We start from the raw sequence: 24,035 nt of genomic DNA, 5'->3' as shown, positions 1-24,035 counted from the left end.
ATTTTCTCCCATTCTGTAGGGTGTCTCTTCACTCTGTTGGTTGTTTCCTTTACTGTGCGTAAGGGTTTTAGTTTGATGTCATCTCGTTTGTCTATTTTTGCCTGTGTTGTCTGCGCTTTGGGGGTTTAGGCTTATTGATTTTCTGAAAACAGAATACAATTTGCTACTGATACGTAAAGGAATATTGGTTGGATGTAGGAAAAAAATGCATGAGAAAGATAGAGGTGTTATAGGAGCAGAGGGCCCTCCATGACTAGGGATTGCTGTGCTGCAGTCGTTGAAATATAGCGCTTGCTAAGTTGAAGCAATGCCCCCCCATCCCTCCCTTTCTGTTTGAACTCCCCTGGAATATTACACTGAATATCAGTGCCTCAGGTTAAGGGGATCATTGAAGAAGTGGCCACACTCAAATTCCAACTCTTCCTACCCGAGGACTCTCATGTCATTTTATTTATTTTCTTCGTGGTGCTTTATGACACTTTTTTGTTTTCTTTATGTTTGGTTTGGTTATTTTTTTCTTTCTTAACTATTATGTTATCTATATGAGACTGTGGCTTTGTGCTATTCACTTCTGCCTCTTTGGTACTTAGAGTGTGACACATAGCAGATGTTCAATGACAATATATTGAAAGAACGATGAAAACTATGGATATTAAAATGTAGGTAAATAGAACTGGAGATTGATACCTCAAATAGAAAACACAAAGATACAACAATTTTTTTTTTAAATTTGTTAAATGAGGTTTAAACACAGATCAATGATCAAAAACTATGGCGGCAGAATATGTCTACAATTACAGATATCTTAAATAACTGTGATGGCTAGCAATGAAAATGGGAATCACGACTGGGTTTTGTTTTTTTGTATTTTTCACATTTAAAATTAGTACATATTATGTTCTTATGATGCCGGGTTTCTCAAAATTAGTTCCATAGAACTCTAGTTGTCCTAGATTCCTGGTGAAAAAAAGAACTTCCTAGACAGATAAATCTGGAAAAGCCTACATCTTTTGAATTCTCTTCATTATTTTCTAAAATAAGCTTTTGCATATTAAGTTTTATTAAGATGAGACGCCCCTTTAGAAAAGAAAGGTGTTTAATTTTGTTTACCTAGAATTTTCCCAATTGCTTTGACTCTGATTTGATTGCTGTTGCCGACATCCATGGCAATCCCCAGAAAGTGTTACATAGATGCCGTAGGGGATGCTGGTGCAATGTTACTTGAATGATATTCACTCTGATATTATAGATATGGATTTTTTTTCACTAAGCAAGAAAGAAAAGCATCTATTTATGTTTCCCCTATCTTGTCTCTGTGATTAACTTCATCCATCCACACTGACAACTGTGCTTCTTTTCCTTCAAAGTCTCCTTATTTCAATTCTGTTTCCTCAACATCAACCTGTGGTTTCTCAAACTAAAAACATGAGTAGAATTTCCTCTTGTAACAGTGCGCTTGTCAGAGAGTTAAATAAGGCTACATTTAATTCAGTGCCAGAAGCCAGGCTCAGAAGAAGTAACTGGGTGGTGTTCAAACCTGATCTCTACCTCTCACACTTCTGAATGCAGCTGTCCAGTTGGTGTTCTGTGACAGTGTCTTGTTAACCTTTACAACCATAAAGCTCCGTGTTTGCAAATGCAGCTCTGGAGCCAGGGCAATTTTTTCTCTAAATCCAGGCTGGATGGATTGCTTTCTTCTAAAACACAGGTGGGTGCAGTGGCTCACGCCTGTAATCCTAGCATTTTGGGAGGCTGAGGCAGGTGAATCACTTGAGGTCAGGAATTCAAGACCAGCCTGGCCAACATGGTGAAACTCTGTCTCTACTAAAAATACAAAAATTAGCCGGGCATGGTTGTGCACATCTGTAGTCCCAGCTCCTCAGGAGGCTGAGGCAGGAGAATAGCTTGAACCCCGGAGGCGGAGGTTGCAGTGAGCCAAGGTCGTGCCACTGCACTCCAGCCTGGGTGACAGTGTGAGACTCTGTCTCAAAACAAAACAAACAAACAAAAGAAAAGTAAAATAAATCATTCTTTACTGTAAGAATTTCTGAAATATAATATCACTTGCTTTCTTTTAAATATAATTAACATGTGTGATAGCAAAATACAGTCTTTATTGAGATATTTTCTTAACCTGGACTTTTTTACTTCTTGTTTTTGTAAAATATTTATTCACGATGAATGACATACAACTTCATCTTGTTTTCAGGGTACAAAATTTCTTCACATTTATTTTCTTATTAAAGCCACACCATTCAGTGAAGTCATTTCTGCTATTTTTTTCTATCTTAGTCATGCCAAGTTAAGGTTCATGTGTTTGTTTAGTTCTGAAGGTGGCACAACAGGAATCGGAACCCAAGTCTTTTGATTTTATAACCTTTGCTAAATCACAGGGTTGCCTCTATAAACACTACCTAATGAGTTGCTTAATGTCTTAGGCTGTTGTAACTGAACAAGATTGTAGCAGCCATTTTGCTCATTTTTTTTTTCCTAAAGAAGTCTTCTGTGAATAATTTGTTTTTTTTTTTTTTTTAACTGCTTAGGGTTGGTGCAAATGTACAATTTTCTTGTGAGGACAATTACGTGCTCCAGGGGTCTAAAAGCATCACCTGTCAGAGAGTGACAGAGACGCTCGCTGCTTGGAGTGACCACAGGCCCATCTGCCGAGGTAAGGCACCTGCGGTGGGTAAAGCCTGGATTATCTCTTTCTTTAGGGTTGGCATTTTTATGAATATACAATTTAAGCATGAAGCATTGTCTATGGGCAGAGTAGAATTCGGTAGTAATGTATGTTTTCATAGTGATGTGGGTAATAGCAGAAATCTTTCCTTGGAATTTGTTGAGAGGCTAACATTTCCAAGAATATTTTTGTGTTTTACATTTGAGGATAGATATAAGCAAATCCACACATACTGAGTATAACTTGGTATCTATCTATACACACAAATAGTGTGCATGTGTGTGAATATATGTCCCACAGCTGGACCTGCCGGAAAGGTTTCTGTGCACCCCGCAAACCTAAAAATGTTCACTTTCCTATTGCAGTGAGGTTGAATTTTTTAGATATTAATTACGTGAGTAATAAAAGGAATTGTTAGCCAGATTGCAAATCATCATTTTATTAATAAATGATCTTTAATCTCTAACATAGTTAGCAGAGTAAAATATTCATCATTATTATCATCATCATTTTCAAATAAAACATACGAAGTCAGCAAAGGTTAAATTACTTATTTTTTACTGCTATGAAGTATACACAAATTCTTACCAGAATTACAGAAATCATATTGAAAACAGCAGAAAATTATTTTGGTTGTTTTAAAATGAAAAATAATAATAAAATTAAAGAAATGCTATGTTTGGAGGTTTTGTTTTTGAATTTTGGCAATAAAATGATTTATGTAAACTGGTAGTTTTGGGGGAAAAAGCCCTAGTTTGACTAAAATGGAAAGCTTCATATGTAAGAATACCTTATCTTTCCATATAGTCTTTTCACGTGAATGGACTTATACATTTTAAACTTTTAAGCATTTTAGTTATTAAAAAAGGTACAAGAAGCATAGTGTCATTGCAGCCTGTGAAAATAACTAGTTACCAAACACGTCACTATCGTCATCGAAGCTAAGAATACTCTTTGGCCCCATTTACTGTATTGTACCTGGTCCCTATAACCACTAGGGGTCAGTCACATGCAGGGCATACAGCTTTGCAGGACCCGCCCCACAGGAAGGGGAGGGAGGGTGTATGGCCCAGCTGACAGCGAGTTGTCACCTCTTAAACGGAGACCCTTCACGAGAGTCAGCAATCTCTGGTCAAGGAAATGCACATGGCTGTCCCCTTCTTTTTGTCACTAGACTAATTTGATTGTGCATTTTTCAATTCTAACATAAGACGGTTAAGCACTTCAAAGAGCTGTACTAAAATTCATGTTCCCACTAGGGCTGGTGATGCACAAGCCTCCCAATTATACAGGAGGAACGAGTCACATGGATCATTTTTCCTTTGGGGAAAAAAAAAATCCTTCAATAGTTTTCTTGCTCTTATATCCGGGAAATAGGCTTCATTATTTTTAAAGTTCACTTTAGACAAATAGTAAATGTGCATTCTTTTAAATGTTACTTTTAAATCAGTATTTTAGAGTAACTTAAATATTTGCCTTTATATTATTTGATTTTATATGTTTACCTATGACATTGCCTTTCTTGGCCCTGACTCTCATCTTAAACTCAAAGCCCTTTCTCAGAATCCTGTTCCAAACATATCACACACTCAGAGGTGCTTCTCTCTTAGGAAACAGCTGCTCCATCCAGGCTGAAGGTGGAGACATTTCTCCCATCCTTCTCAACCCCCCAACTACACACGCTTAGAGATAATTAGAAGAGGATTCTTTTTGGTGTCCTGTTCTCGTCAATTCACGTGTCTCACTTGATCATATTTTGGAAGAGAACACTTTTTTCGCAGGGTCTCTCTTGTTTGGTGTGTTTGGTTTAGTTTTCTGGAAAGTTACTAGTAATCGCCAAGACTCTGCCTCTTCCTTTCAACTCCACAGGCAAAGAGTGCCTGGCTTTATCAATCTTCTCTTCTTACTGATGATTCCCTCGTTCTGCTTAAGTTAGATATACCTTGATCATCACTAAATAGTACTTTAGTTCTTATTAGTTCTTATTAAGTTTATTACTTCTAATAAATTTAGTAAGAACTAAAAATGTATTTGAAGTAATAAATTCAAAACTATGATGCTGTCTTTCCTGATTCATTCTTAGCCTCTAAAGGTGGCCTGATAACGATCGTTTCTGCCACATATTCTCAACTCAACCATCTATCAAATGCAATAAAATGCCCCTGGTCTGAACATCAGGTCCATTCTGAGCATAAAGCTATTCCAGCGAGGTGCATTGTCCGTCTGATGTCTCAGCAGGAGTCCAAGATGGAGAAAAGATTCTCTCAAAAATATGTGAGAGCATGGCCTTTGTCTAACTGAGTCAACACTAGTAAAACCCATCCACTATAAAAACACCTCCTTAGGAATTATTTCCAGCAGTAAAAGTTATTATTTCAGAAAAATAAAATAAAATAAATAAATAAATAAATAAAGGTTCCTATTTTCATGAAGGGTCTCTAACTCTGAAGTAATAGTCATGCCTTCTCTGGAGCAGGAATATCTGATGGAAGCATTCGATAAATTGCAGTGAGTCAGAAGTGATCCTTCCATCTAGAGGCTGGTGTGGTTAGCCAATGCTTACATTAGCTAATTAGCTCTGAGAACGGGGGCAACATTACCTTTTCTTCCTGTTACCAAACAGATGAATGGTTGTCATAGCTCAGTAATTATACAAGTGATTTTGTTTGAAATTACACTTACTTCATTTAGGAATATGAAAACAACCATTATGATTTTTTGCAGGGTAAAACATTATGAGCTGTTTAAAACTGTATGGGTATCTTTAACTGGCAGTAGATTTTTTAAATAAGCAAACAAAATGGAGAGAAGAGTATATCGTTCTATTTTTTTAAGTAAAATGTTCAGGCTGGTACTTCATTCCATCAGTCTTTAGGGGCGATTTATGTAGAGAACTTCTTTAATGCTAATGCACTTTGATCTGTAGAGTTAATATTTTGAGTTGCTCCCTGAGATGAGAAGCCCTCGAAGAGAAATAAAGTATTATTGGCAGTTGTGACTGTGGTTACCTGGAAGCTAATTGGAGCCAGGCAGACTCAGGGAATAAAGTTATTATTGCCTTGGAATTTCAGATGAAGTTAGCTAAAAATTATTCTTAATTTGTGAACTCATCATTTACCAAAAACTTTTACAGCTTTTTCTTTTCCATTTGTGTTTTCTGCCCTTGTAGAAATGACCTTTTAAAGAGTAATAAGAAGATCATTTACCCCGAAAGATGACTCTTCTTTATACCAGGTTATAGATCCAGTGTCAGTGTCAGGATAATATTTTGTGTATTTGATCAGGTAGCCACTGTCTCAGAGAGTTAGACAGAAAAACACACGGTTAATTTTTAATTTCTGTGAATTTGGAGAAATTTCTGCTGTTGTTTCCTGACTCCTGAAGCTTTATACTTTTTACCTGAAGGTCACCTGGGAGAAAGTATATTTTTCTTCTTATTATTTTTACTAAGTTATTGGCAATAATATAGTTTTGTATCTTATCCTACTCTCATACTCTATTGACATAAAATAACCTGAAAGCTAACCTTAAGTTGGTGCTATTTACATTCCTAGAGCATGCCAGGGGTGTTTCTCTCCTGGGATACTTGCATTTGGTTTCCCCTCTCTGGAGTATCCCCCTCCCCCCAGGTATCCCTGTGACTGTCCATTTATGCCGTTCATCAAATGCCACCTGAACCCACGTCCTTCCAAAACCACTTCTTACAGAGCAGGCCTTTTCCGTCACTTTACAAATCTTTTATCTGCCTTTCTTCAAAGCTATTTTCTCCTTCTGACATTATATGTCCATGTGTTTGTTAATTTCCTGCTGAAGGCAAGAAACGTAGTTTTGTTCTCTCTCTGCCATACCCTCAGTGTTCAACTCATGATGAGCACTGCATGTATACTTTTTTTGTTTCTTTTTATTTTTTTTCTCTTTTTGAGACAGAGTCTCCCTCTGTCACACAGGCTGTAGTACAGTGGTGCTATCTTGGCTCACTGCAACTTCCACCTCCCTGGCTCAAGGGATTCTTCTGCCTCAGCCTCCCGAGTAGCTGGGATTACAGTCACCTGCCACCACACCCAGCTAATTTTTGTATGTTTCGTAGAGACAGGGTTTCACCATGTTGGCCATGCTGGTCTCAAACTCCTGACCTCAGGTAACCCACCCGCCTCAGCCTCCCAAAATGCTGGAATTAAAGGTGTGAGCCACCACACTGGCCGTGCTGTGATATGTCAGGCCATGTAGTAAATGCTTTATTGTCTTCTTTTATTCAATCCTTAGAGCAATCATAAGTGGAGTTATGATTATTCTAATTAAATAACCTGAGTGGCTTAAAATTAAATAAGTTAAGATGAGACGGCTACTGACTACCTAAGCCAGGCCTGGAACCAGGTGTGGTGAAGGAAAGGAAGTTCTTAGCCTCTGTGATGTATTATCTTCATTATGGTTCACAATCTGGACATAAAATTTGTGCTTGATAAAAATGTTTTCTCCTGAAAACATATGAGAAATAGGCTATCCAATGTAATTATAAATTTGCTTTAAAAAAAGCTTCTAATGCGACTCCTGAAATCCCACTAACTTAAATTTAATCAATTAGAATGTTTCTTCTTTCAAGTAATTTGATTAATTGAGTAGTTACTATAGAACAATAAGATTTCCTGGAACTGCATTTAAATAAACAGATAAGTTATTACTTTATATTAAGTAAGATAAATTGCATGAAACAAACCTATTTTATACTTAATAAATATTCATTGATTAAGTGGATAAATGTCAAAATGGCATGCATTGGCATCCAAAATTGGTCAGTTTTCTTCTCCCTTTCCACTTTCCCTCCTGACGTTTTATATTTTCAATTTATCATTCTGTGAATTCTAGTTTTACTGGGAGACAGAAAAGATGTAAGTGAAATTTGAGTTTCCAAGTTTGGAAAACTGTCAAGCAAGTAACATCAGGTGTACATTAGGTCGCAGTTATTATCCAAGTACATTTATCAAGCATGTCAGTGAATTTTATTCTCTATTAGATGTTATATTTCCAAGAGGCAAGGCCTTTGCAAGAGTAGAAAGAGGCATTCTACTATAGTTTGTGTACACGTGCGTCTACAGATATCCACGATGGCAGCTTACGGAGAGAGATCTTGTTTTAAAAACTGGCTTGGCACTAGTATACTGTAGTTACTTAATTATGCTGCTTAACCACATACTTCGTTGACTAATTGAATGCCTGTTTAGCACAGAAGCCAAGGGAAGGAAAGAAGTTTCCCTGCCTCCAGGGATGCTGTGAAATTGTACAGTCCCAGTCAGAACAGCTTCCCTGGGCTGTCTCCTGTGTGAGGAGCTGCCCAGTCTGTTCTTTGCATGAAGTGAAAAGCCAGCAGAGTCCATGAGTGAGGAGAGAGGCAGGTGATAAACCTTCAGATGTCTATGTTTCTGAGTCAGAACTTATGGCATCATTTCGTGACCTCCCAGACCATCGGATAAATTTGTATTCAAATAGAGCCCCCCAATAGGCGACAAAGCAACATAGATATGGTTTTTAGATAACATGATGGCAGCCATCCGCTTCCTTTGCAAGGGCCTGCGTGCACTGCCGAGATTTTCTTGACACCCATTATTCTTCCTGCCTCGCAGGCTGCTGTGCCCTTCCCGTCTAACTAGAGGATTTCTAAGGGAGGACAGCAGACATCCCTAACAGATCATCACCAAAGCTCCCTGACCAAGGACACTCACTCATTGGATCTACTCAGTACAAAGCTCAGCCCTGGGTCATCTCTTCTTTCTCAGCCTGTCCCATTTTCTTCTCTAACTCTTCTTTTGCTTTTTTCCAAATACCTAATTTTTTAAAGCATAACATATGGTAGACATGAGAAATTATACCCTTCTGGTGCTGGAAGCTGATGGAGGGGAAGACGTGTGTGTGCTAGATGGAGGACTGTGTGTTGGCTCTTCTCTCTCCACTATGAAATTCAGAGAAATTAATGTAAGCTTTCCTGGCCCAGGTAATAAGGTGAGCTGCAGGACAGCTAGAGGACAACAGACACTGTTCACAACGGTGTGGCCATCAGCTGGTGGAAATCATAACAGCTCAAGCCACAGGGTGGTTGTTTAATAAGGACCCTACACGTGTATGGCTAAACTTACAGTAGTTGCCATTTGAAAAACTGAGGGTTATTCTGACTAGTAGAAAACCCTACATGCAAGGAAGCAATAACTAAATAAATCATAATGAGCCAAATAAGGGGTGCATCATCAGATGGTAAAGAAGCAGATGATTAGGTTGGAGAAGATTTAGAAAGGCAAACATTGAGAAAGTAGCACAAGGTTTCAACAATGTCCTAAGAAGGAGGGTTAGAATTACGTAATTACAGTTAGGTTATGTGACTCAAGGCTGTTACACCTATTCAGAAGCTATGCTAATATTTATTGAGGAAACGATCAAATGCTAAAAACTGTTCTAATTGGCAAAGTTAAACAAATGAACAAATCAGACACAAATCTCTGGTCTGAATATTCCCCGTATTCATTTTAGATGACCATTTTGATAGCTTAATAAAAAAATGGACAAAAAATAAACAATTTTTTATTAAAATATGTTGCAAAGACGGACAGAGATTTCTAAATTAAAAAAAGAAACATGGGTTAATTTGAAAGCTTTTGGTAAAGAATGTCTCTGAAGGAACTGGGCCCATGACTTGCTTTATGTGAAACTCGGTACTTCGTAGGCCTGAAAATGTGGTGACGGGCTGGTTTCCTATGCATATTTTATTAAAAGTTACTTCACAAATAAAATATAATGCATGAGATGCATTTCATGAGATGCTGGTAGCCAGTTTTCATAAGCCAAGTGAGGGGCCAGCTTCACAGCAGGCATCTAGGACACAAAGCCATGGGCGGGGCCAGCTTTAGGGATCCTTCCGGCCAGGAACATCTGGGCCAATGACAGGCTGAGCCCACCTTGTCAGTAGGATTGTAACAAATGACTTTCCCTTGCAGATGTTTTTCAGATGCACTTTTTAAAAGCTTGAAATGCAGACCGACAATGCCAATATGGTTACATTGCTTCACAATTAAATCAGCAAATATTTACGAACGCTATATGATGTTTATAACAGCTGTCAATTATGAAGTGTTAAAAAGTAGGAAAATGCAACATAAAGGTATTACAACTCAGATTTTATTGATTATCACTTTTTTCAAAGGTTTTCTAGTTGGATAATGCTAATATTAGAGGGCTTTAAGATTTCACATCTAAAGTTTATGATCCTCTCTGAGAACAGCTCATTAAACAGACTCATTAGAGAGTGAGACATTAGTGTCTAAGAGGGGTCCATGTTTTCATCCAGTCGTTTGTCCAGTGACCTTTAGACCAAGGACACAACTACTGAGTTTCGAAAACCCAGTTGTGTTTTACCCATGTTTGTTTTTCATTTGGACAGTAAATGCCAGCATTTTAAAAGTTAATTTTAACACACTTATCAATGTAGAATAGGTCAATTTTAGCTAATTATTTCCATAGTAAGTAGGAAGCAACTGAACAGTTGTCTCAAATTATCTTGTCCCATTTTCACATGTCTGGGACTACAGCATGGTACACAGTGCTGAGGAGGGACAGGTAAATGCACAAAGAGGACTGTTTCTTAGGTCAGGGAATGCATAATCATTTAGGAGAGAGAGATCTCAGATGAAAAGTCACAGTAGATTAAAGATTAAAGAAGTATTATGAGGAATAGGCATGATTTGTATTATTATTATTATTATTATTTTGACATGCATGGAAGAGAGAAATGTCTGGTTCTTGAGGCCCTTTGGAAAACCTGGGTTCAGTGGTTAATTCTTGTCCCCCCACAAAGTAGCCCTTGTTAAGTCACAAGTCCTGTTCTGCTGAGTTTTGTAGCTGAGTCTGCTAGAATAATAACTGACTTGAAGAAAGGGTTAAACCCAAGGAATGAAAAAATAGAGGATGGGCTACGACAAGGATTAATCCTTCCTATGAAACATTTTTATCAGTTTGTGTTATAGGATGTCTTAGGAAAATGAAGCAGAAGTTCTCTTACATTAATTTCTTCTTGTGAAATTAGTTTCTTCTGCTCCTTTCTGAAACCCAGTTTAAATTATTAATGTTAAAACCAGAGTCTATGCTGACATTCTATTTCTAAAATATGTGTATTGATTTGAAAAAAAAACTCCTTTCATAAAGTGGAGGCCAATTAAATTATTTTTGTGTTCCAGACTAGGTTGTATATATTGAATTATGCAATTTCTATGCTTCACTCAGTCTTTCATTTCAACTTTAAGATTTTTCTTTTATTTTTAAAGTCAACATTCCTATTTTCTTTCTTTAAACTTTCAATACATTTTAAGTTCCTACTTGCATTGTGCTGTAAAGAAATTGGTATAGTTTATTGTAGAATAGAATCTAAAGCTCGAAAGTGACTTTGGAGATCATCTGCTCCAAAATCCTTTTTTAAAGTTGAGAAGACACAATTTATTGGAGGTCACACAGTGTAAGACGTAGCTGAGACGGTAACTCTGGTTGAATTCCACTCGGCGGTGCCCTTCCCTCTATCTTACTGCAGTCGCACACAATTAGGTGTGTATGGAGACTCTCTGAACAACGAGACCTACATGAACACTCTGAGTCACAATGGGATTTGAAATGGGCTGCTTTGCTATTGACGTTGCACATGGTGCTGTCATCTGTTAGATCCTTTGGTGAGTGGAAAGGCCTTTGGAAAAAATGAAGTGCCCCAGCGTAACACTGCAGATACCTACCAAAAGTCCTGCCGGCTGAGCAATCCACTTGCTGACTGGAGTCCATGCCCCAGTTGGAGTCCATGCACCATTTTTTTTTACTGTGATTAGAAAATAGCTAACTTGAAATTTCCCATAAATGTTATGTCTTTACCAAACTGACACAATGTTGTAGAAAATAACCTCGTTTCTATGTGTTTCCAGCTAGAACATGTGGATCCAATCTGCGTGGGCCCAGCGGCGTCATTACCTCCCCTAATTATCCGGTTCAGTATGAAGATAATGCACACTGTGTGTGGGTCATCACCACCACCGACCCGGACAAGGTAAGGCGCCGCCTCCAACCCCTGTGGTTAATGCACACCGTACTCTTATAGGATCTACTGTTGAAGCAAACAGCCCAGCAAATGCTATCCTATCCGTGCTTACACTTTACTGTTTGAATTTAAAAGTTCCAGCTGCATCCTGTGTCTACATGCCACATTCATTGCAGAGCAGTCTGAGATTCAGATGCAAAGTGAGTATTCTCACTGTGGTGCCATTTAGTGCTTCTGGAGACAAAGTCTACATTCCTCCTTTGTGTATCATAGTGCTTTCTCTTACGTCTTTTTCAACTCAGGTCTCATCCACTATATTACAAGCTTTCTTAAATACCACAGTATTTATGCATAGTATGACTAAGTGTTAGAAATGCTCCTACTATACTCAGACACAAAAATACTGTCTTTTGACCGGGCTCAGTCGCTCAAGCCTGTAATGCCAGCACTTCGGGAGGCCAAAGTGGGTGGATCACTGGAGGTCAGGAGTTCTAAAACCAGTCTGGCCAACATGGTGAAACCCCATCTCTACTAAAAAATACGAACAAAAATTAGCTGGGCTTGGTGGCAGGCACCTGTCATCCCAGCTATTCCGGAGGCTGAGGCCGAGGAATCGCTTGAACCCAGGAGGCAGACCTTGAAGTGGGCCAAGATCGTGCCACTGCACTCCAGCCTGGGCGACAGAGCAAGACTCCATATCAAGAAAAGATAAAAAACAATACTGTCTTTTGAATTGTTTTCTACAGTTCATGTGTTTCTTCTCATAAGCTATATACGTTTTTCAAGAATTAAACATCTGAGAGTGTTTTCCTATTTCTTAAATACTTTATGTAAAATATATATTTCCTCCAGGGTAGTAATAGAGGGTAATACTGTTATTTCTCTGTAAGTTTGCATACATAGTTTGCAATTATGTTACTACATTTTAAATCTTAGGATAGAAATCATATTCATAATCATGTTTCGTTGGCTATCAAATGAATTTTTTTAACTCCTTTTAAGTTCAATATAGATGCTTGCCAGTGGGAAGAAAAAATAAGGTAGACATCTTCATATTGATTTCAATTAAAAAAAACTGTCAGGAAACTATTATAGGTATGGATTTCACTTAAATTATGTAATATTAAAATAATTATATTTATAGTAATATTAAATTTACTGAACCCCACTATTTACCAATTATTGAGTTATTACCAACAGTTCTGTGTCTAAGTGATCATCTCTTCATTTTTACATTTTGTTAAAATATCCATCTTATTTATATAGTTTCCTCTCAAAGCTGTTGGGTTGCCAGTTCTAAAAGAGAAATGTTCTGATTTTAGATTCCGTAAAGTGTTCATCACAGATGCCTTTGGTTTTGGTTGGCTTATTTTAGTTCTAAAATCTCAGTTATTATTTATGTAAAAATTCAAGCTTTAATGAGCAGAGCTGGGTAAAACTCCAGGGCGTTGCAGGCTTTCTGAAACACTGAGGAATTTCTGGGCTGTCTTTGCTGTGACAAAAGCCTCCAAGTTTGATTCTGGTATTTCTCAGTATGCTAGAGCCGTGTTGTACTCTGGGACATCAACTATAGTGGTACAAACCTTGTTTTTTCTATATGCTACTCAATGGTTTGTTACTCAGTTTTTTACCAAGAAACTATTATTTTTCAGTACTTGCAATCATCACTTTAAGAACCAGCTCTGCCACTTAGTAGATGCATGAATTTGGGCAAAGAGATAGAGTAATAGCATTTAACTTAGAGAGTAGTTGTGAAAAATAGATAAATCCACATGTTGCGTAAGTAAATGTAATATCATTATCTATTATAAGCTGCTAATACTGGTAGTGTAACAGAAACAAGCATAAGATAAATAGAAAAAAACACTTATTAACAATTTGTTAACTACTAAGCCATCTCATTAATTTGTCTAACAAAAAAGAGAGTTTTATTTCAATTTGAATTAAAATTATATAGTATATAACTAGTTTATTGATAATTATGTTTACTAATTTCTGCATTTACACACTTTGAAATAATTAGAATATTCTGTTTGGTCTCCAGAAAGTTAAATCATAGGATATTGAGAATTTAGAAAAGTTCTGAAGGTTAGATAGTAGAACTTTACAGAAGAAATAGCTGAACAATTGAGTTTGTTTTGGGGCTATATTAGGTGTTGACTTGAGTTAAGAGTAAATAGATTACATGCATTTCCATAGGGGCTCAAATAAAAGCAAATATTTTATATTAAAGGGATTGAGATGTGATCGAGACCAGAAGTATCCGATTGCGACATTTTCAAAATACAGAATTATGTTACTTCTGCAATTTGAGAGGCAGAAGGAACTCTTCTTGAATTTTTTTTAAAGAAAATATAGCTAAAAGGAATTAATTAGATCAAATCAAGGGAATGGTTTAGTTAACCTGTGTATGTTCCAGGTGGTTTTATGAGAATTGCATGAATCTATCACAAATTTTAAAAGTGTGTGAAAGTGGAGATTACATAAAATCAGAAACGCTGGGCAGGAGAAACACAGCAATCAGGGGCTCTCCAGGAAGCGCCCTGCGTCTGCTGCCTGTGATGAGGTTGCACCAAGCCCCTCTCCTGCCCACCTCCCTGCTCTTAGCCCGCTTCACAGTGGCAGAGCCTCAGCCCTCCCTCAACTGCTCCCTGAAGCTCCTGCTTTCTGCCCCAGGCTCTGCCCTCAGAGTTTGCAAAGCCTGCAGGAGTCCTCTCCTTCTTTTGACACAGCGCCCCTTGGACTGAGAGGGGGCTCCCACCGCCCTTCCTGGGTGGAGAAGGAGTGCTCAAATGCGCCCCTTTAATGGGTCAGGCAGAAAACTCTGAGGTGAATTCTCACAGCTCTGCAGCCATCCCTAGCAGGATGGAGCCAAATGCCTGCAGGGACACTGACTCAGTATACCACTCACAGGTGGAATTTCTTTCCATTCCCTTCTTTCGCGTCTTTTGAAGTCAAATGCATGGGCTACCATTTAGCAAGGCTGCGCTTTAGGGGGATCCACGAGGAGACAAACTTGAACACGCAGTAAAATCACTTCTTCCTGTAGCCCTTTCGGTGGAGAGGAAGGAAGTACACCCTAACAGCTTTCTAGAAGGAGGCGTGAGAGGCAGAGTTTGGAATCTAATACAGTATTTCAGATGAAAGATGATAAGGTCTGAAACAAAGCAGACACCATGGAGTGGTGCAGGGGAAATTACCCCAGACTTGACTCAGATGGAGACTTAGCAAGACTGGAGACCTTCCAGCACAGGGACGGAGGAACACAAGACCCTCAAGCATGGGGAGGGAGGAACACAGGATCCCCCAGCACGGGGAGCGCAGAAACCGGATTCTCTTGGACCTTACAACCCTGCAGGCTTGCCCCTGCAGCTGCCTCCAGTAGGTGCTGAGGGTGTGGGAAACAGGAGAGAGAGAGATGACGCCGTGGATGAGAGTCAAACCCGAGGCAGGTGAGCATTCTTGCTACTTTCGCAGAGGAGTCCTGGTAAATCTCTGCTGTCCTTGAACAGTTACTAACAATGCCTCTACTGCATTCTCAAAATCTTTCCAGTTCAGAACAATATATGTTCTCCGTACCTTTAACCAGGGAACAGACTTCAGGAACCAATTTCTTTGTGTAGGAGATGTGTATGGTATTAGGCACAGGGATAGCAAGGTGCCTACTGTGCATCCAAGTCCATGGAATGGGCAGAGGCACATTTAGAATTCACAGGTGTGCTGTTAGCCGAGGAAACCAGAAATTAGGATGACAGCATGCAGAAAGCAGAATATAGTCCAAGAAAGCCTTGTTGATGGCGTTGTTTTTCTCTCAAAGTCAATTGGAGGTAAATTTTGCCTCAACTGTAGTGAGAATGATCTTCCACCTGTAAGTGCCATTACAGAGTTTTAAAAGACTGAAGTGTTTTGCCCTGGAGTGGAATACCCACAGTTTCCAGCGGAAAACGCTGCCACCAAGCTAAATCTTCAAGGGAATTAACATCTTTCCAGTACTTTCAAAATTCATTTAAATCCAGATTATACATCAATAATCATAAATATTTTTATTCTCTATGAAAGATGTGCCTACAGCACATTTTAGTTTCTATTATTTTCCTACACATACTAGAATAATTGAAATTTTATCTAAAAAGAAGCTTAGAGTTCCTATTGTTTAAACCTTTTACTACTTGACAGAGAGGAAGTCAAGATCCAGGAAAGTGAAACTCCTTGTCATCCCATTGCACTGTGAGAACACTTTATTAGCTTGCTTGCTTTCCACCATAAATAAATGAAAGAACAGGTTATTTGCTACCTCCATAGGGTATTTTTGGCTGTAACTAACAGAAGAGCCAACTAAAAACCGAAAGTTTGCGGGATACCTTATTTTACATAACAAAGGGGCAGAGTCAGGGAGCTTCCAGGTTGTATTCTGTAGCTCCGTGATAGCATTGCAGCTCAGGTGTTTGACATTTTTCCTGCCCCACTCTCCAGAGCGGAGACAATATTTCCCCTCATTTCTCAAGAAGTTTGCAACCACCTGAGGCTTTAGTTCCCGATTTGGTCGTGTTTAATGATATGAGGCATGTTTGGCTAGAGATGGAAGACATATTTCCTAGAATTTGTCTTGCTGAGTTCCTTCATATCCCATTGCGTCAAATGCCTGTGGTCCAGTTGCCACGGAGCCAAGGAAAGAAATATCTAGAAGCCAGGAAGAGGAGCCGACGGTTAGTGTATGGTGACCAGTGATATCCATCACATCCAGGCAAGCAAGACACCAAGAAAAGAGGTTGGAATTAACACTAGTATATCTTTTGCATATGATGTGATTCCAATTACAGTATCTTCCTTTTACTTTAGTTTTATGGCTAACATCCATTAAAACTCAAGATGTATGTTCTTTGATTTCTTAAAGTGGACTTTTAAACTTGTCCAAAACATAAAATGACCAGTAATGAATTTAGGCAGGTTGGGTTTATACAATTCTCTTCCTTCATTTTAGAAGTTTATTTTTTCTCTGTCATCTTTGTGTACGCTTCCGCAGACATTGTATATATTTTCTTGATTGTGAGGACTTAATAATTAACACATTAAATTTCAGTTATTTTGTGTTATATTGCTTCAGAAAATTATTTGCCCTTTGTCATTTATCTCGGAGAAATGTTCAGAGAAGAAATAAGGTATTCCAGGTTGACATACCCGCACAACCAATACTCTAAGCAAAGCACCACTTAGACACCTGAAGGCATCTCAATTAAGCAGAATTACCATCCAAATTAAGCAGCAGCCATTGCCATTAAGTATAATTAGGCTTAATTTGATTCCTTGGGAGACATTCCAAGTAAGTGGGTTTCTCAATTAAGTGCACGTTGATGAAAGTGTATTAGGTATTGAACATAAGAGAAAAGAGAAACAGTTGCATAAAGTTTCCAGGCAATGACTCTTGCCAGAAACATCAATGAAGCATTTTGGATGTGAAGAATTTGCACACTTCAGTTGGTGTGTTTGACCTGGTCTGCAAACTGTAAGAAATAAGATAGGACAGAAAAGTAAAGTAAGTTTCCGACGCCAATTATCTATTAGTCAATACAAACTTCTCTTTTTTTGAAACATTTAATCCTCTCTTGATTCATACTCTTTCCTAGTCTTATCTCGGCTTTGACTGTTGTATAACCAAGTGCTGCCATGGTCAGTTTATTGCAAGTATTTATGTAAAACTCCTCATGCAAAATAATTACTTGCAGAATCTTAGCATCTCTCCTCATAATGCAGATGACATGTTATCATGCTATATCATGTCAGAAGGAACACAAAATATCTATCGTTAGAAAATCTAAAACTATTAGAAGAAACTAGCATCTTTTATGCAGGAAGTTATAAAATGAAATGTCTCTCAAGAAGATTACTTTAGTGCAGAGGCAGATTTTTAAACAATTGGAACAGCTCATTCCAGGGTATTCTGGTAGAAAGTCAATGCAAAGTAACATAATATATTTATAAATATGTTTTATTGTAGACACATTTGACAATCCAGCTATTTTCAGAACTCGATGAGTCCTGCAATCAGAATTCTTGAAAAAGTAATATATATTGTGAGACATGTGTTATAGTAATTAAGATAAAATTCTCTCAAAAGTTTATCCCTGCGGTCTTAATTGGAAAGCTTAAATGTATCATGGAGGACCTACCTTATACTGACTAATTTTATAAAGTTTATCCCCAGGGTCTTCATTGGAAAGATTAAATATATCATGGAAGACCTGTCTTCTACTAACTTCTTTTACGTATAAATGTATGCATGCACACATATATATATGTGTATATATATATATATATGTGTGCATAGATAAACACACACACCTATATATACACATATACAATATATCAGCTGGAATGAGAGGTGTGTGTTCTAAGTTAAAAATTTCTGTTATATAGCTCTCAAATACATATAAATACATAGATATACACACATTTTAAATACATTCTGTGGTGACATAATTTCAGCTACTGATTCTAATTTGAGCTTCTTGTGCAATACTTTTGTTGCTATTAAAGCTCATTAAAAACTCTTTGAGGATTTAAAAACCTCAAAATGTTGGTACATCTTACTGATTTGTTCTTTCTTTAGTTTTCTTTTTCTTTGTTTCCAGCTTTATTGATGTATAATTGACAAATAAAAACTGTACAGACTCAAGGTGTAGTGTACAAGCACAATGAAATATTACTCAGCTATAAAAAGAAGGAAATTCTGCCGTTGACAACAGCACACATGGATCTGACAGGTGTTCTGATGAGTAAAACAAAATATGTGAAACTTTGATTAGGGAAATAAATACTCAAACATCCAGAACAATTGTTTTGTTGGGCAAGTGAACATCAGTACTTTATAACCCTCAAAAACACTTTCATATGAATTTTCACGTATTTCATTATAAGTTTGTTTCATTATATATTTATAATGGAAATTATAAAATTATTTTTAAACATATTAAGTAAATCAATACTCTGAAGCACATGTAATTCTAATAGTGGCTTCTGTCAGTACCAACTTTTCTAAGGCATCAGATGAGTTCCCACAAATGCTGGATGCCTGCAGTCATTGGTGGGTTTCCATCTCCGGCGTCCATGGGGATGTCAACACATGTGTGTCATGATGTTTGGAAGGAAGAAGGACAGTGATGAGGATAAGGAGTCCAACTGTATAAGGAGAAAGCAGAATCATTTAATACAGCAAATAGTGACGGATCTGCAGAGGATGTTCAAGAAGGGCAAGTAGCAGAGGGTGCGAGGGAAGGGGGCAGAGAGATCTCAGAGGATGTGGAGGAAGGTCAGACGTTCCAGAAATTGGGAGAGGGGAAATAACCAGTCTTTCTGTACAGTTGCATTGCTTGGGAATATTGTCAGTAAACAAGGCTGGGAATTTGAGCTGATACCAGATGATGGGTATTATAGGCGTTTTCTTTCTCCCTTCCCTTCCCTTCCCTTTCCTTCCCTTTCTCTTTCCCCTCCCCCATCCCCTTCCCCCTCCCCTCCCTTCCTTCCTTTCTTCCTTTTGTTGTTTTTTATTTACTTTTTATGTCTTCATTTATATTTTTATTTTTATTTTTAAAACTTTTATTTTAGGTTAAGGGATACACGTGCAGGTTTGTTATATAGGTAAACTTGTGCCATGGTGGTCTGTTGTACAGATTCATCACCCAGGTATTAAGCCCAGTACCCAACAGTTGTTTTTTCTGATCCTCTGCCTCCTCCCACCCTGCACACTCCAGTAGTTCCTAGTGACGGTTGTTTCCCTGTTTGTGTCCATGTACTTTAATCATTTGGTGCCCACCTTTAAGTGAGAACATGCAGTATTTGGTTTTCTGCTCCTGCGTTAGTTTGCTAAGGATACTGGCTTCATCCATGCCCCAGCAAAGGACAAAATCTCATTCTTTTTATATGGCTGCATAGTATTCCATGGTATACATGTACCAATTTTCTTTATCCAGTCTACCATCGATGGGCATTTAGGTTGACTCCATGTATTTGCTATTGTGAATAGTGCGGCAATGAACTTACACCTGCATGTGTCTTTATGATAGAACAATTTATATTCTTTTGGGTATGTACCCGGTAATGGGATTGCTGAGGCAAATGGATTTCTGTCTTTAGATCTCAGTAATCACCACGCTGCCTTCCACAAAGGTTGACCTAGTTTACGCTCCCACCAACAGTGTATAAGTGTTCCTTTTTCTCCACAACCTCACCAGCATCTGTTAAATTCTAACTTTTTAATAATAGCCATTCCAGCTGGTGTGAGATGGTATCTCATTGTAGTTTTGATTTCCATGTCTCTAATGATCAGTGATGTTGACCTTTTTTTCATAAACTTCTTAGCTGAATGTATATATTCTTTTGAAAAGTGTCCGTTCATATTTTTGCCCACTTTTTAATGGTTTTTTTTCCTTGAAAATCTAAGTTCTTTTTCAATAAACCTTCACATCCTCTACGGACAAGGGAGGTGAGGTGGGTTGGGTGTACCCGGGCTGAGCACATTCACGGCACACCAGGAGGGGCTGGTGGAGGTGCAGGAGGAGCGGTACGGTGGTCCCTAGGTACAGTGGTGCCTACAGTGAAGGGATGGCTGTATGTCCTGGGTCCGTTCGTATTTCCTTTTGTATTAACTCTATCCACCTTTAAATTTTGTTGTGAGGAATATATAATCGATTTAAAGCCACTAGAGTATTATTTGCCAAATACTAAGTCCTCCACCTTCTTTGTATTCTTTTCTTCAACTCTTCCTCCTCCTCATCCTCCTTTTTCTCATCCCCTTCCTCTTCCCTCTCCTCCTCCTTTTCCTTGTCTTTTCCCCCGTTTCCTTTCTCCTCTCGTTGTTGATTTCCTCCTCTCCTCTTTCTCTCCTCCATCTTTTCCCTCTCCTTCTTCTCCGCCTCCTTCCCTTTCTGCTTATTTTAAGTGACTAGGGTCAGAAAGATATAAACAGGGTCCCGTATGACAGGCAAAGAGTTTATGTTTTATTCTCAAAGGAAATGGGGTGTCAATGTATTATATTGATGAAAGGAATGGCATGAGAATGCGTATACATTGGGAAGATTGGTCTGCATCACGGATGGCACAAAACTGGAAGCCGGAAAATCCAGAGCCTTATTCTAACTATGAAAGATGATATGAACCTAAATCAAGATGCTTGCATGTCATTTGGGGAAAAAAAATAGATTTGAGAGATATCTCAGGGTTATGTAATTAGTCACAGCAATTTTTGTTTTTACACTATGCCTTTCTTAATGAACAACTTCTAATAAATAAGAAAAATTTGCTTTAAACTTAATGCTTGCGAGAAAATCCTGATATGTTTATCAGATCTGTTTTAGGGAAGGAGCTTTAACTTCTTTTATGATTCAATGGATTTTTTACAGAACTTGAATTAACAAATTCGGAGAGATGAAGAAGAGGCATTCATTTGCATTTGAAGTATTTGAAGGTTAAGATAGAAATCTATGTTGTATATATTGGTTTAAGACATTTTGAAATGCAATTGGAATACATATGGTTAAGTAGACTTTATTTACTTAAGGAGACGATTCACGGATTGGTGGAGAAGCAGAGATTAGACACATCACCCTTTCCTATAACACCGAAGGGAACCTCCCCCTTATTCAAGCTTTCCCAGTGCAAAGACACAGTGGCTCTGCCTAACTGCCCTGTTCACTTTTCTCCCATGCCACCGGGGAAAGGAGGACGCCTGGCCAACTTGCTTTGACAGATCCCTTAGTTCATCTTGGCTGTCATCATTAATCTATCTATCTATCTATCTATGTATCTTTCTTTCTTTCTTGATCTCTCTCTCTCTTTTTTTTTTTTTTTTTTTTTTTTTTTTTTTGCTGTCTTGCGCTACAGAGTTAAGTAGAGTATTTTTTTTTTTCATTTATTTTAAGTTCAGGGGTCCATGTGCAGGATGTGCAGGTTTGTTACACAGGTAAATGTGTGCCATGGTACTTTGCTGCACAGACCTTCGCATCACCTAGCTATTAAGCCCAGCATTCCTTAGCTATTCATCATTAATCTTGTGGCGTTGATTCATGATTGTGTCCTTGTCAACTCTCCAACATATGTGTCTCTGTGTGCCAGCTATTTCATTGTCTGTGACTTACCCATTACTGCTGCTTAACAGTTGCAACTTTTTTCATAAACTGAGTTTGGTTTTGGTGACGACTTCCCTCTCACACCTCTGTCATCACCCCTTTCAAGATTGATTGTGGTTTTTTTGGTTTGTTTGGTTGGTTGGTTGATTTTTCTGCCACAAGAGCACCTATGTTCTCCACTTTCTGCTGGATTGATTTTCTTATAACACCCCAGTTCTTAACTTTCAGAACTAAATAGATTTATTTTTACTGCCTCCTCTTGGAACTGAGAAATAAAATGGAGAACAAGGGCCATGCTTTTGATTTGCTTGCAAACATGTATTACACACACACACACACACACACACACACACACACAAATACACTGTGGAGCCAGCATTTCTAGGAAGACTAATCCCTTATCAGTGTACAAGGTAAAGTGTTAAAGAGGTAAAGAATGACAGCACAGCTGTAGACAATAGACTTGCAACTATTTAGCAGGTGTGAGTGAATGAATGTCTAGGTTTGTGTAGGAGTTATTTATGGACACTGAGGAAGACAAAAAATTCAGGTAACATCCTGGGAGAAAAGTTTACAGGATTTACTCGGTTTCTTTTTTTTCTTAATAAAAGTTGCTTAAGTTAGAGAAAAGGAAAAAATTCTAGTATTCAATAGTAGAGTACGAAAATTATAGTTGATGATAATTTATTATATATTTCAAAATAGCTAGAAGAAAATAATTTTAATCTTCCAAACACAAAGAAAGATACATGTTTGAAGTGATGAGTATTCCTGTTACACTGTTTGGTCATTATGCATCATATACATGTACCAAAATATCCCGTGTACCCCCAAAATATATACAACTACAAATCAAAATCAAAGTAGCTTAAAAAGACAGAACTTTAATGATTGTGTATTCAGAATGTACCCAAAAGAATGAACATTAGTATTCATGAAAAAAAGGTTTAAAAATGTGTTGGTGTGTTTGTCTGTTTTTGTTTTTTTGAGACGGAGTCTAGCTCTGTCTCCTACGCTGGAGTGCGATGGCATACTCTTGGCTCACTGCAACCTCCGCCTCCTGAGATCAAGAAATTCTCCTCCTTCACCCTCCCGAGTAGCTGTGATTACAGGTACCTACCACCACGCCTAGCTAATCTTTGTATTTTTAGTAAAAACAGGGTTTCACTACATTGGCCAGGCTGGTCTCGAACTCCTGACCTCATGATCCACCCGCCTCAGCCTCCCAAAGTGCTGGGTTACAAGCATGAGCCACTGTGCCTGGCCAGGTTAAAAAATGTTTTTACTTGTGTTTTTGTTTTGTTTTCTGTGAGTGAGAGGTGTGTATTTATATGGTTTAAGATACGGGGAGGTGTAAATACCTATTTTCTTTGGAGCTCAGTTAGTTTTACAGGTATTAGATGTGGTCCTTTTTTTTTTTTTTTTAAACCTTTTAATACGTTACCTATTTATTTTATGCATTTGAATTTTTTTTACAATTTTTCTCATTTTTAGTATTTGTCGTACTTAAATACAATAGTAATGATATGAGTAACAAAAACAAAGCAAAACCTTTTATATTCAGCAATTGTTTAAATTATACGCTTTTAGATAACTGGGAAGGAGTGTGAGAAAAGTCACTAAAATCCCGGTTTGTGCAGAGGTGTCACTTTAGAAGGAAGACATTAGAAAACAAACAGAAAACCCAACTAAATAAAACATACTCAAATAGTGCCAAATACATTAGGACAATGAAATAGGGGGAAGAAATAAATTCTTGAAAATATTTATAAAATGAAAAAAAATCACAACCATGTATAATTCCTCCCACCCAGATCATGACCAAACAAAGAATGGCATTGCATTCTAAATGCTTCTACTTTCTTTTTGACTTCATATTATCTTGTGGACAGTTCTGGGCTAACAGAATGCAATTAAAAATAATTACTAAATGGATGGTTTGGTTTTTTTTTTTTAACTTTTAAGTTCACGGGTACATGTGCAGGTTTGTTACAAAGGTAAACTTGTGTCATGGGGGTTTGTTGTACAGATTATTTCATCACCCGGTAAGTAAGCCTAGTGCCCCTTAGTTGTTTTTCTCGATCCTCTTCCTCCTCCCACCCTCCACCCTCCAATAGGCTCCGTATTATTATTATTTTTAGCCAATCACTTGTTTAACATATAAATCTTTGTGATTTTT

At 37.9% G+C, this 24,035-nt stretch overlaps 1 protein-coding gene across 2 annotated transcripts in view; it reads left to right on the top strand.

Annotated features, from left to right (window-relative positions):
* The window catches only part of CSMD1 (CUB and Sushi multiple domains 1), a 2,071,408-nt gene that overhangs the window by 1,417,302 nt on the left and 630,071 nt on the right, over positions 1 to 24,035 (top strand). For both annotated transcript variants that reach the window (XM_055349528.2, XM_055349527.2), the window contains exons 9-10: positions 2,544 to 2,668; positions 11,623 to 11,744. In XM_055349528.2, coding sequence (XP_055205503.2) covers positions 2,544 to 2,668; positions 11,623 to 11,744 — 247 coding nt within the window. The remainder of the gene's footprint in view (positions 1 to 2,543; positions 2,669 to 11,622; positions 11,745 to 24,035) is intronic.

This window comes from Gorilla gorilla, chromosome 7, assembly GCF_029281585.2.
Source record: "Gorilla gorilla gorilla isolate KB3781 chromosome 7, NHGRI_mGorGor1-v2.1_pri, whole genome shotgun sequence".
In the NCBI taxonomy this organism is placed as follows: Eukaryota; Metazoa; Chordata; class Mammalia; order Primates; family Hominidae; genus Gorilla; species Gorilla gorilla.
This window is presented reverse-complemented; position numbering and strand designations above follow the sequence as displayed.